Genomic DNA, 15112 nt, shown 5'->3' on the forward strand with positions numbered 1-15112 from the left:
CTAGAAAAAGCACACCTGTATTTGAATGAAACTGGTAAAAATATAGACAGATGAATAAAAAACTTGCTTAGTAAAAGGTTAAATAATAACTGATCGTGTCTTCTATTACATTTGATTATTTATATTGACTTAAGAGGAGCTCCAGGCTTCTGCAGAAAAAAAATAAAAGTCATTTTTAGTATTAGGACACTTACCTGTCCATGAATCCAGCGGTGTCTTCACTCGAGCCAATTTTTCAATCAGCTATCGGGTGCTGCCGCCGCCGCCATCTTGGTTAAGGGAAACCGGCAGAGCTCTGTGAATGGGCCATCTGCGGGGGGAAGGAGGAGGGGGGGCAATTTTCTGGGTGAGTTTGCCATGGCAGACTCACCTGGAAGTGGAAGCAGGTACCTGTCAAAACCAGGTACCCGCTCCCCCCAAAAGGTGCCAAATGTGGCGGGTAGGGGGAGGCAGACAAGCGGAGCGTCCCCTTTTAGGTGGAGCTCCGCTTTAACCTGATTTTTTTTTATCATATGCATATTTTGTCCTGTAGAGGCCGCTATAGTGATCATTGTGGCTGATTTATCTAAAGGAATACAGAATTTTCACCTTTCACACTGGGGCGGTTTGCAGGCGCTATTGCGCTAATAATAGCGCCTGCAAACCGACCCGAAACAGCCGCTGCTGTCTCTCCAATGTGAAAGCCCCGAGGGGTTTCACACTGGAGCGGTGCGCTGGCAGGACTGGGAAAAAAAGTCCTGCTAGCAGCATCTTCGGAGCAGTGAAGGAGCGGTGTATACACCGCTCCTTCACTGCTCCTGCCCATTGAAATCAATAGGACAGCGCGGCTATACCACCGGCAAAGCGCCTCTGCAGAGGCGCTTTGCGGTGGTTTTTAACCCTTTCTCAGCCACTAGGGTGGGGTAAAACCGCCCCGCTAACGGCTGAATACCGATGGTAAAGCGCCTCTAACAATAGTGGCGCTTTACCGCCGACGCCGCCCCCGGCCCAGTGTGAAAGGAGCCTTTAAGCAAAGTAAAAATTCCCTTGCAAAGTGAGCATGCCCTACATCTTTAGTAAATCATCCATCTTGTGGCTGGTTCTTCCTGAAGGCATTCAATACTTATATTCTTGTTGTTATCCTGTATTTAAAAAATAGAAAAAATAAATAAATAAATAAATATATATATATATATATATATATATATATATATATACATACATATATATATATATATATATATATATATATATATATATATATATATATATATATATGTATGTATATATATATATATATATCTCGTATATATATATATATATATATATATATATATATATATATATATATCTCGTATATATATATAAAAAATATATTTATTTTTTTATTTATTACGGGTACTTATATAGCACCCTCAGCTTATGCAGCGCGTTACATGCACATTCACATCAGTCCCTGCCCTCAAGGAGCTTGCAAGCTAAGGTCCATGCCTCACATTCATACATACACATACTAAGACCATTTACTAAGAAAAGTGAAAATTCCCTTGCAAAGTGAGCATGCCCTACTTCTTTAATAAATCACCCACATTGTGGCTGGTTCTTCCTGAAGGCATATTCATACATACCTATACTAGGGACAATTTAGACGGGATCCAAGTACCCTACAAGCATGTCTTTGGAGTGTGGGAGAAAATGCAAACTCCAGGCAGGTAGTTCCGTATATATATCTATCTATATATAGATAGATATATATCTATAGTATATATCAATAGAAATAATCTCTGCAATTTATTGTTGTAGTTACAAACATTACAAACATTTTTGAGCACTTTTTGATAGTATTTATATGTAATGTTGATTGTTTTATTTTTTTTTTTACAGATGTTAATTACAGATTTTAGCTCTATTGAAATAAATAAATATCCAACGGGTGTTCTATCCTTTAACTACTGAAAGATAATTTTATCTAAAAAAATATATACATACATATATATATATATATATATAGAGAGAGAGAGAGAGATTGATATCTATCTATCTATCTATCTATCTATCTATCTATCTATCTATCTATCTATCTATCTATCTATCTTTCTATATAGTTATAGATATATCTATAGATATATATTATAGATATATATATATCTATAGATATAAATATAGATATATATAGATAGATATATCTATCTATCTATATATATCTATCTATCTATCTATATATAGATAGATAGATATATAGATAGATAGGTATATAGATACATACAGGAATACCCCACTTTAAAGTACACAATGGGGTTTATTTACTAAAGCTGGAAAGTGCAAAATCAGACTCACTTCTGCATAGAAACCAATGAGCTTCCAGGTTTTATTACCAAAGCTTAATTGAACAAGCTGGGGTTAGAAGCTCATTGGTTTCTATGCAGAAGTGAGGCTGATTTTGCACTTTCCAGCTTTAGTAAATAAACCCCATTGTGTACTTAAAAGTGGGGTATGCCTGTATATATATATATAATTTTTTTTTTTTTACGTGTGTTGCTTTTGGAACATTCTTTTCACTTCCTTCCTTCCTTCCTGTAAAATGTTGCCATCAGGACAGGAAGTGGGGGCAAATCTCTTTAATGCAGCCTGGATAGTAGGTTCTAGCTCTTTGTCACTCTATATAAAACTAAGAAAAAACTTTTGGCTGGACATACACTTTAATTTTTTTTCATAAACAAACAACATGAACTGATCTCTTTTTATATCTACCTGGAGTTTAGCTTAAAATGTAATCATTTATGAACTGAATCTACAAAAGGGGCATTTTTATTTTGCCAGTACTCAAAAAAACACAGACAGCGCTGAAACCCACAAAGTACAGATGGTGATGAGGCATATAAGCTATTTTTAAAACAGCGGTACAACCCTTTTAACTGACTTTAGATGTAGCTACTAATGACATATGCTGTGAATGATCAAATGTCCAGATTTTTACTCGGAAACATTTTGCTAGTAGACATCACCCGGCATTGCTCTGCCAGCTGCAAAACCACATTAGATTTCTACTAGGGACAGACAAATTATCTTCTGGCACTTGACAGGGAGGGCTGGCTAGCCCCTGTAAGCCAGAGATCTGTAAGATTCCATTAACAAGTATGTGAGCAAATTACACCGTCTGCAAACTAATTGTGCAAGATTGTTATTTTTGCCATTTTATCTCATTAAAAAAAAAAATATGCCCAGGATTCTTTTGCTTTGCTTGGGGACCAGCCAAGGGTTATTTTGAATTGTTTTATCGTTTTTGTCATGCCCAGCATAGACATCCCTACTACCATGTTGGTTTTGTTCACTTCAAAGCACAAATACATCTGCAATCATGGAGGGAAACAGGCATAAAACAAACTCATTCTATGTGCCCAGTTAACCATCTGTCCTTACCCAACCTCATCTGGATGTACGAATGGCCAAATGTTTTTTTTTTTTTTTTTTCCTCGTGTCACAAGAGGAAATTTTGACATGGTCATGACTATTTTAAAACCCATTGCTTTCCCACCTATAATGATACCCATTAGTGAATGGACATTGGCCTTTGGCCTCCAGGAAGGCAAGGGGTAACCTGTGACACACCAGCTGTTTAAGGACTGTAACTCCCAGAATCCCCTACAGCTGACAGAGGATGATGGAATTTGTATTTCCACAACAGCTTGAGGACAGCAGACTGCCCATGTTGCATTGCTGAAATGTTCGACTTCTGATGTTCCTCTTGGGATTTCGAGCTGTCAGGTAGTGGGGTTTTTTTGTTTTTTGTTATCAGGACACTGCTTCCCTAAAAATTGGCATAACTTCATGGAACCTCAAATTAACAAATTTTTGTCTGATATAAGGAGAACCGTGGAGGAATATGCACAATTGTAACTCCATGCAGACTAGTTGAAAATGAATTCACAAAAAATCGTAGATTCACCTGATTTGAAAATCAATTTGCTTACCACTCTTTTAGAGACTGTCTGTAAACTCCCACCCTCACAAAAAAAAAAAAGAATTCTCAAAATGCCTTCTCATTAGATTTATCTATGTGTGCTTGTCATTTATTGCAAGGTTTCCCCGCATCCAATTCACATGACAGGCAAGTGTCACCGGCTCTCAGTGGAGCCGGTTCACACATGCCTGGAGCGGCAGCGGTCCAGAGGGAAAACGTGTCCTTTGCGTGTTTGGGTCCGATTCAGGTGCGAATTCAAGCAAAATATCTGACCTGAATTGCACCTGAAATGGTGAACAGACACGCACGGGACCCCAGACATGAACCCGCACATATGTGAACCCCACCTAAAATTTTTTATTATGGATAAAGTAGCTGTTGATCCTGACAATTAAGCTGGCAAATATACCCCTTCTGACATACAGTATATACAGATTATGATCAGCTAAACAGATTTCTCCATCCATGATAAACAGTGTGGATGGCCTGATCTCCCCTTCCAACTATTATATTCTGATAACCTGGCCCCGTGGCTGTCAGAATACCTATACAGTGGCTGCATATGATTTGATTTGTTTGGCCAACAATTTTCTAACTGGCTCTTTCGTCAAAAGTCTAATGAACAATTGTTGCTCCAGGTGGTGCCGACAATGGCACCCATCGCTTAAATGTAGTCTGATTCAGCAGGAAGGGACCAAAATTCAAGCCGTGTATGGCCTTTACTTTTACTTCCTTCCTTATGGGGGCAACAATTTGTGGGCTGATATGGCCTCTGCAGCATTGCTACTAGAGCATGCATGCTCCTGTTTTCTTCTAAAGGCAATCAAATCCAGTGACAAGGAAATAGACGGACATAGTGCTGCTCAGGGTCAAGCCTGCACATATACCCTGAGTACCCCAGTACAAGCAGCTTGCTAGGAGGGCTATTTGAAGGGGGAGAAGCCAGGAGCGCCAGTGGGGGACACAAGAAGAGGAGGATCTGGACTGCTCTGTTCAAACCAATTGCACAATGCAGGTAAGTATGTATGTTATTTAACCACTTCGGAAGGTTTTCCCCCTTCTTGACCAGGCCATTTTTTTGCAATACAACACTTTGTTACATTAAGGGCACTTTCACACTGACAGTGTCGGAGGCATCAACAGTAAAGCGCCGCTAGTTTTAGAGACGTTTTACCTTCATTTTTCAGCCAATAGCGGGGCGCTTTTAACCCCCGCTAGTGGCCAAATAAAGGGTTAAAAGCGCTGCTGCCGCGGCGCTTTGCAGGCGCTTCGGCGGTGCTGCCCATTGATTTCAATGGGCAGGGGCGCTTTAGGAGAGGTGTATACACTGCTCCCAAAGCGCTCCAATGTTGCTTGCAGGACTTTTTTTTTAATGTTCTGCCATCGCAGCACCCCATCGTGAAAGCACCCCAGCTTTCACACTGGAATTGCAGATGAGGCATTTTTCAGGCACTTTACAGGTGCTATTTTATTGAAAAATGAAAAAAAAAAATAAAAAAAAAAAATGAAAGGGGTCTAACTGACAATTGTGCTGTTGTGTGAATCTGTACACAAAGAAAATTGATGTCCTTTTTTTCCCACAAATAGAGCTTTCTTTTGGTGGTATTTGAGCTCTGTGGTTTTTATTTTTTTGCACTATAAACAAAAAAAAAAAAAAAACAATATTTTTTACTTTCTCCTATAAAACACATCCAATAAAAAAATTTAAAAAATCAAATTTCTTCATCAGTTTAGGCCAATATGTATTCTGCTACTTAATTTTGGTAGAAAAAATCCCAATAAGCGTATATTGATTGGTTTGTGCCAAAGTTATAGGTTCTACAAACTATGTGATATTTTTATGGAATTTGTATTTATTTATGTTTTTTACAAGTAATGGCGGTGATCAGCGACTTATAGCGAGACTGCGACATTGCGGCGGACAAATCGGACACTAAGTGACACTTTTTTGGGGACCAGTGACACTAATACAGTGATCAGTGCTAAAAATATGCCCTGTCACTGTACTAATGACATTGGCAGGGAAGAGGTTAACATCCCGGGCAATCAAAGGGTTAAATGTGTCTCTAGGGAGTGCTCTCTAACTGTGTGGGGGATGCTTTATCTGTGGAAAGACAGAGATCCGTGTTCCTGCTTAGCAGAAACACAGGATGTCTGACTTCCCTTGTCACAGAACGGTGATCTGCCTTGTTTACACAAGCAGACCACCATTCTGCCTCTCTCGGGAATGATCCGGACCCGCTTATTGGCTCCGGCTGTGTCCAATGACCGCAGACCTGGAATAGCGAAATCGTGTATCTGTACGTGATTTTGTGCAGGAGAGCTGCCGCTCACAGTACATGTACATGGGGCGGTCGGCAAGTTTAAAAAAAAAAAAAGATGAACCTTTAATATCACTTTTAATATCTCTTTCAGCCTGTGCTCTGAAGATATAGATACTTGATCCATGACCTACGTCCTGATAGCTCAGATTAGCTTCTGTCCTATTGGGGCTTTCAGAAAAACCCTACAATTCCTTCTGTAAAAACAAAAACAAAAATGTAAACTGCATCAAAAGCCAAAATGTTTCCCATTAGTTTCCTTCTTAGTGAAAATGTTCCCCGGGACAAATAGAGATTGTGAATCTCCCCAGCAGGGACATAGACAGCAATAGAAAGGTATGCTAACCTTTCCCTACTGCATCCAAAAATGTTTTGTCTTTATTTTCCTGGTGTCCAACCCACATCTCAAAGGACGGACACGCCCCTGTGGTACTTGTTGTGCGGCTCTCAGACCACAGCAGTCAGTAGTGGTAGCACTGATCATTTTTAAAGGGGCTGTAATGGTGATTTTAAGCAGTCTCCAACCACATCGGTAGCATTTCCACAGTCTCTGACCATCTCCTGTAATATGTCCACAGACAGTATTTTGTAGCATTACATACACCGGATATTATATACAGCCTATTGGTGACATCAGGGGCCACAGGTGAAGTCCCCTACACATGCATCATAAGTTGACAACCACTTCTTTAGATGCAGGATCTAGTGGAGATCGGAGAAGGCATAAAACCTATTGTTTAGGAAACAAAAACAAATTTCACATTTTTCTTTTTGTAGGGTATGTTATTTTTAACGGTAGGAAACATGACAGAGTCTTCATAAAACAGAAGGTATTTGTGTGGTACCACGTTCATCATAAATCATTTTTTCCTCATTTAAATGAGGGTTTATTCCTCATTTATTTTCAATACTTTTAGTGAACTTCACAATTTTCAAGCTGCACTGATACCAGTATCATAACAGAATTTAAAACTGTGTTATAATTGATTTCACCAACTTAATTTCAAGCATTTTTATTTTTCATTCAGGGCAAAATTGACAAAGCCAAATGAAAGCCCAACCCCTGACCCATTTATACTTTATCATGCTCCCCCACCTCTCCATTGCTTCATGTGGAATCATCTCTCGTGAAATACCCAGCATTTCTGCATATAGTAAGCATGTGACCAAAACGAACAAAAAGAGGAGGGGGGGGCGCTAGATCCTGATGGCCCTAAGTTTCCATCATTTCACGGGTCAAATTTAGAAAGAAGCAGATCATTGAATTTCTATTATTTTCAATGGGGTTTCTAAGTTCTGCCACCTGCAACTTTTTTCTTATTTGAATATAATGGGGAAAAGTAAGAACTTGATTAGTCTTTTTCTGTTTGCTCCCCTAGTGGTAAGATTTTTATTAACTTCCTGTCCTAATTATAGTTTTCATCAGGACACGGAGTTAAGGGATATCTCCCAAATGGGGGTACCAGCAGCAGTTAACCCTGGATCCAAGTACAAAAGTGTAAAATATTGCAGCTAACCAGTCCATAAAAAAAAAAAAAAAAAAAAAAACATAAATGAAAAAAAAAAAAAAAATGGGACAGGCTCGATGGACCACTTGTTTTTTTTTTTTTTTCTATGTTTCTGCTATGTTTCCATGTTTCTATATCTATGGAGAAGCAGCATTGTCACCTTAGGTTACTCTAATAATATGGCTTACAGAACTCCTCTCCCTCTCCGCATCTCCATAATATGCAGTGAACTGGGCAGGGCTGATTACACTGCTTGAGATTTCAGCACAGCAGAGATAGAGTGCACAGAAAGTTGAGAGCCCATTGTAATTTTGACAGGTCCAATGGGTATTTTTTCCCCTTGTCAGATATAGCAAAAGACTTTCAATAGTATATTTAACAGACCAAAAGGCCCAAATAAGAGTTTATCATTGGAATTTACATATTCATTAAGTGCATTAAGAATCTAAAAGTTAGTTTTTTTATTCAGGCCTTTCTTACGTTATTATTTGAATAGGCAATTGATCAATAAGTAATTGAATAGCATCCGAAGCATCAAACAATGTTTAAACTTGACTTTTTCGTTGAATTGAAAAACACACTAACCTATGTGCAACTGATCATGAAAAAATACCTTCAGCTCCAATCAAAAACTTAGATAAAGAAAAGTGGGGTAAATAACTGAAGGGTTCGTGGTTAACTTAACATAAGTGAGTGTCGGAGGTGAGATCCAAGCTCCAGGTTTGTTTTCCATCTGTCCAATCTCCCGAACCTACGGCCTTTACACAGGCTCCTACAGCAGATTGCCAATATATAGGAAATTGTGGCAGCCTTATCTTTAATGCTTCACTGTTGACAGACTTCTTTATCATGGCCACTTAACACATTTTCAAGAAACGCACGTCTCCATCTCTTCCCGTCGAATTAGCACTAGCTGAGCATTTGACTCTCGATGCAGTTCTGCAATCCGCTAATGTGATATTTAATGAGGAGCCATCAGTCCGCAGAAAGGAAGTCAATATGAATCAGTGTTTACAAAGTGTGATTAACTCTGAAATATTTCATCAATGCTCAGGTCCCCGGCAGACTCTATGCTAATTACTAAAATGGGCACATGTTTTCCGGGGGGCCACTGATGGACCCTGGGAGCTGCAAACAAGGAGATGTAAGATTGCAATTATGCTCCGACTGTCTCTCTTGACAATTTATGCATTTGCTGAGCTGACCTCCCCCTTCCCGAGAGACCAATAAACAAAATGCATTTTCATTAAGATACTAATGCACTTAATCACGAGGGGGGAAGGGTTACAAAACTAAGGAGAGTTGTGTGCAAGGAGGACAAGGCCTTGCAAAATAGACTTTCTCTTTCCCTTGTAAATGAGCTGTGCATTACTCACCACCTCGTTCTCAACCAACAAGACGTCCACATTTTAATAAATCACTGTTGTGGCTTTATTAACCTTTTAACTTGCAACTTTTTACCATTAAGTTGGTTGTGAAGAGGGGCATAGACGAGGAGTATGCAAATGCAGAGAGGATGCTGTTTTGTTGCAAGACGTCTGGACCAACAGCTTGACCTATGCCCCTAGCAAGCCTCCTCCATGTATTATCCAAAGAGGACACCAGCTGTCTTGCACAGGCTTCAGAGAATAGACAATGACTTTCAAAGAGAGAGGAAAGAACACAAGTGTCTGTTTCACTACTGCATGGAACTTAATACATTTAAGGGTTATATAAACAGTCTCAAAACGTAAAAAAATCAAGTGCATAAGTAAAACCAATCTAGGAATTGAATTAAAATTTTGCAAAATGTAACCCAGAACTGTCCATTTCACAGTTTAAAGTTGATTGGCTAATCATTATTAGCCGAATTATTAATTTTTTTAAATAATAATTTTATTAATTAAACATTATTAAATTATGAAGTGTTGACTGTAAGAATAAGTGTGAGTGCTCCCTAGACATAAACACAGTACAACGCAATTTTCTGTAGCTTCAAAAACTTAGCAGATTTTGCAAAGCTTGAATCATTTATCATATATACATATATAAACCAGGTAGTGTAGAGATGGGCCACTGCAGACACTTGTAGTGATATTGGCGTGGGTGCAATCCATAAAAAAAAGTCTTGAGAAAGGCAGACTGTGTCCCACCAAAACATTGACACTGATTAAACTACGTTGAAAAATTCCTCCTGCTGCAAGTCCCATTGAGTGCACTTGCTGCCTACTGCATATTCTCCATATATATAACCCGTATATAAAAAGTTCTTGGTATTGTAACTTCTGCGGTGCTCTCATCTTTGCAATATTATTGTGGTCATTGTTTTGGGGACCCATCCAGGCTAATAAGTATTTAGAGAGTGGCCTCTGTCTCAAAATTATAACACCTTCCTTTCCATACAAAGACCAAGCACTTCACCATAAATGATACAATACAGATATTGCAATTGCTGGCCACCTTCTGAAAATTCTAGATGTCTGGCTCCTTAGCTTCAGTTCTGTTCAAGCCACTGGCCTAGGATGAGCATGTAGATCCATTAAGTCCTGGTAAAATCAGGACTTATATATTCTTCTTCCAGGTCAGTGACTGAGAAACTACTGAAGCCATTGGATCTGTATATACAGTAGGAGAGGATGGCATTAACAGCATCAAAACTTCTTCCATACAAGTTTCCCTCAAGTTGCTGTAAAATCTTGATTTGATACTGTTTCTGTTAAAATTACCATATTTATGAGATTTTAGTTTTTTAACCCAACTTGAGTTTATTTTAGTTTTTTGCTGTATTCTCCAGTGTTATATGGCGTGTAAAGTCTGACTTGCTCTAAATTTTCTCTACAAACTAGGAAACATAGAATACAGCTGCCCGGCCACTAATGAATGTGAAATCACAAAGCGCAGACGCAAGTCGTGCCAAGCTTGCCGCTTCATGAAGTGTTTAAAAGTCGGAATGCTGAAAGAAGGTAAGATCTTATATATTCTAAAGTTGCTCTGAACAGAATGTAAAGTCACTGTAAATAAAAGGACCATATTTTTTATTCTACATTTGAAATTTAGAAGAAAGTCAACAAAGCATTAGTAACAGAAAAGTATTAAAACTGTCTGAACACACTGCTAACACATTTCATGCTGTTTGAACAGGACATAGTAGGGCCCCTACTTGTGTACTTGTGGTGGCTATTGGATCTCCCTGTGCACTAGCAATACTCATTAACCATTGGAGCTCCTCTAAAGACAGCTTAAGCTATTAGCGAAAAAAAAAAAACATCTGAGTAAGCAAAGTCAGGATTTAGAGAAGATGTCTGTGGCCCTCTATAAGGGCCCATTCACATTTCTTACGTTATGCCATGCTTTAACACACCTTGCACTAAGGCAACCCATGGAAATGTAAGGGCTGCCTTGCCAAAAAATAGGATGTGATCCTTATTTTGTAACAGAACACATCACTACACACTACCATGCATTATTGAGCACTGCAGCATTGAATCCACAGGATAGCTACAAGGCAGCTAGCATTTTCGCAAGGAAAGGCCAGCCGTGGCAGGCCACATGATTTTCTGTGCACAGAGTGTTAATGCAAGTCATGTCTTAATGTACGCTGCATTAAGGCAACCATTGCAATCAATGGGATACCAGTTCACCAAAACGTCCCAAAAATCGGACAGGTCACAAAATTTTGTTGCAACACATTATGGTGGATTGCCATGAGTTAGAGCACTTTGAAACGCCTGTGTGTAGCCTTAGTGCATTGGGGTGCTTTTCAAAATGAATAATACTCCAGTGTGTAAATGTGTGTAACATGTTGCAGCAACACACGTGTTTCTGCAATGTATACTTGTAAATCAGCCTTAAAATTAAAAACTGCAAATACCAGCAAGATTTCAGACCAGGACAGTGGTGTGCCGTTTTTTTTTTCTTCTACCTGCTAGGCATGGAGTAAGACACATTGCTTAGTAAAAACAGCACACAGTACACACACTACACATTGTTAGGCACACATTTAACTCTTTGATTGCCCCTAAATGTTAACCCCTTCCCAGCCAGTGTCATTAGTACAGTGACAGTGTATATTATTAGCACTGATCACATACTGCTGTTTAGCATCTATCTATCTATCTATCTATCTATCTATCTATCTATCTATCTATCTATCTATCTATCTATCTATCTATCTATCTATCTATCTATCTTTATATCTAGCTATCCCCTCTTTTCTTTCTTTTGTTGTTTCTTTCTTTTGGGAGAAAGAATGAATTTCTTCAAAGGGTCCCAATATTCAAAATATTGCTGTTTAGCTCCATTCTTCCTTCCTTCCATCCATCCGTCCATCCTTCCTTCCCTTTCCTTCCTTCCTTCCTTCCTTCATTCCTTCCTTCCTTCCTTCCTTCCTTCCTTCCTTCCTTCCTTCCTTCCTTCCTTCCTTCCTTCCTTCCTTCCTTCCTTCCTTCCTTCCTTCCTTCCTTTCCTTTGTTTCTTCCATCCCTCCTTTCCTTTGTTTCTTCCATCCCTCCTTTCCTTTCCTTTCCTTTCCTTTCCTTTCCTTTCCTTTCCTTTCCTTTCCTTTCCTTTCCTTTCCTTTGTTTCTTTCCTTTCCTTTCTTTTCCTTTCCTTTCCTTTCCTTTCCTTTCCTTTCCTTTCCTTTCCTTTCCTTTCCTTTCCTTTCCTTTCCTTTCCTTTCCTTTCCTTTCCTTTGTTTCTTTCCTTTCCTTTCCTTTCTTTTCCTTCCCTTTCCTTTTCTTCCTTGCTTTCCTGCTTCCCTTTCTTCCTTTCCTTTCTAGAAGGAATGGAATTAATCAACAGGCCCCATTACTCAAAGGTGGGGATACAACTGGATCACTGAGGGATGTGTCCATTATGGATAACATTTTTTCATTCCATCTAATGCCAAAATTAATGCCAAATAATAAACTCTACAGTCAATGAAAAAGTGGTATAATAAATCCAAACTATTTTGTTTTATTTTTTGACTCACAGAGTTTGCAGCTTTAAAGCATACTTGTACAATCTTGCTTAATGTATAGCAGATAGGTAAATCAATTTATCTATCTATCTATCTATCTATCTATCTATCTATCTATCTATCTATCTATCTATCTATCTATCTATCTATCTATCTATCTATCTATCTATCTATCTATCTATCTATCTATCTATCTATCTATCTATCTATCTATCTATCTATCTATCCATCTATCCATCTATCTATCTATCTATCTATCTATCTATCTATCTATCTATCTATCTATCTATCTATCTATCTATCTATCTATCTATCTATCTATCTATCTATCTATCTATCTATCTATCTATCTATCTATCTATCTGTCCCCTTCCAAATTATAATAGTAAGTTACCCAATGCAGTTGTTATGAGTTTTCCACGTGGATTGACTTATTAAGTATACATTTTAATTTATTATTTTTTACTTTTGTAGTTGAAAAAGGTCAGGCATGCTTTCATTTTTTAATATACAAGGATGACAATTTAAGAGTAAAAAAAAAAAAAAGTCCACGATTAATTTCCTCCTAGAACGAGCGCTCTGGTTTTATGGCTTTTTTTCACTGGGCTGGATGAGAATCTGTTTATTTGATTGGCTTGTATTAAACAGGTTTCTCCAGTTTTATGGCTGTCACACAGACGCAGTCGGAACAGCTGCTTTTTAATTGGAGCTAAGTCGCTGCTGAGAGACTAGGGATGGTCAGGGAAATCCAATAGTGTCAGACACAGACAATGGCAGAGTATGTGAGCAAGACTGACAGAGACAGATTGTGGACGGAGCACTGACACACACAGGATTATTGGTAGTAAAGAGGGATAAGAAAGAACGCCGGGATATTGAGAGATGTCTATAAGATGGGAAGAGGGTGGGATCGGGAAAACTGCAGGCAGAATGCCACAGAGAGAACATCTGACACTGAAACGGGAGGAAGTGCTCTTCTCTCTGATTGACACACGGAGGGTTGATTTATTAAAGGCTATTCACTTTGCAAGGGAAGTTGCACTTTGAAAAGGAGTTTGCCTGGTAAATTTTCACTTTGCAAAGACTACCCAATCACATGCAAAGAACATAAATGAAATTATGATTGGATGATGAAGGTCAGCTGCACTTCACCTCATTCACTAAGCTTTGGGGAAAAGCAAATTGCAACTTCTTTTGAAAAGTGAACAGCTTATTTGCCTTTAGTAAATCAACTCCATACTTTTTATCTCTTATAAAACCGCAAATTCTGGCATGTCCTGCTAGCCTCAGTATTTTACAAATTTAGGAACATTTTAAAAAAGCTCGGCTGGTTAGGTGGGATGAGGGGAAACATTTCAATAATAAATAGACTTGGGATTTTCTTCTACTTTAAAGCGATATTAAACCCAAAAGCAAACATTTATTATATTGCAGCTTACCAATTCTTAGATGTGATGGCTGCATTCATTTTCTGATTTAGGCTTTCTTTCTTCTATTTTCAACTGGTGATCTGGCCAGTAAGTCTGTTCAAAAGAACAAGCTCTCTTTCAGATGCATCAGTTACAAGGATGGGACAAACCACTCAACACTGACAGGGGTGCTTACAATTAAGGTTTTATTTATCTGTGTAAAATTTTTATCCTAACAAGAAAACTGTTTGCTGTAACTGCTTATAAAGTATTAGCTGGAGTTTGGCTTCAATTTGTTAGTGTATCTAAATGTGCTAGTCCATCTACCACTCCCCTCCCCCTAGACTAACAATGCTGCTGTCCAGAAGTGCCCCTGTGCTCCTTCATCCAGATGGGGGAGGGCGGGGGCACTTTAATACAGGAGATGTATTACTGGCCAGATTACCATGTGAAAACAGGGAGAAAACGCGTAAGTAAAGAAAACGAATGCAGCCACCACAATAAAGTGATTGTAAACGATCATCTTTTAAAACAACTCATTCAGTTTAAAATAGAAATGCATTTGTGTAAAGATTTAAAAAAAATTATAAATACAGTGGAACCTCGGTTTGCGAGTAACGCAGTTAACGAGCGTTTCACAAACCGAGCACTGTATTGCTAAAAAACTCGGTTTGCGAGTGTTGTCTCACAATACGAGCAGGATTCAGGCCAAAAGCGGTGGCAGTACTGCTTTTGGCCTGAGGTGGGGGGGCGCTGGAGCCGAGCATAGCCAAAAGTTGCCGATCGGTGCAGTTCGGAAATGCACGGAAAGGCCTGAGTACAGTTTGGCTGACCTCGGCAAACCTCGGAAAGGCTTGTGAATGGAGTCTTTCTGAGGTTTGCCGAGGTCAGCCGAAGTGTCCCTCGGGCCTTTTTGGCCGTTTCCGAGGCTCTCCGGCCCCCCGGCCGCATGCGGTATTGCATCCCATTGAAGTCAATGCGGAACAAATTATTTT

At 38.9% G+C, this 15112-nt stretch overlaps 1 protein-coding gene across 6 annotated transcripts in view; it reads left to right on the top strand.

Moving 5' to 3' along the window:
* Positions 1 to 15112, top strand: part of ESRRG (estrogen related receptor gamma) — a 1188946-nt gene that overhangs the window by 993408 nt on the left and 180426 nt on the right. For all 6 annotated transcript variants that reach the window (XM_073628379.1, XM_073628374.1, XM_073628373.1 and 3 more), the window contains one exon: positions 10595 to 10711. In XM_073628379.1, coding sequence (XP_073484480.1) covers positions 10595 to 10711 — 117 coding nt within the window. The remainder of the gene's footprint in view (positions 1 to 10594; positions 10712 to 15112) is intronic.

This window comes from Aquarana catesbeiana, linkage group LG04 (genome assembly GCF_042186555.1).
Source record: "Aquarana catesbeiana isolate 2022-GZ linkage group LG04, ASM4218655v1, whole genome shotgun sequence".
Classification (NCBI taxonomy): domain Eukaryota; kingdom Metazoa; phylum Chordata; class Amphibia; order Anura; family Ranidae; genus Aquarana; species Aquarana catesbeiana.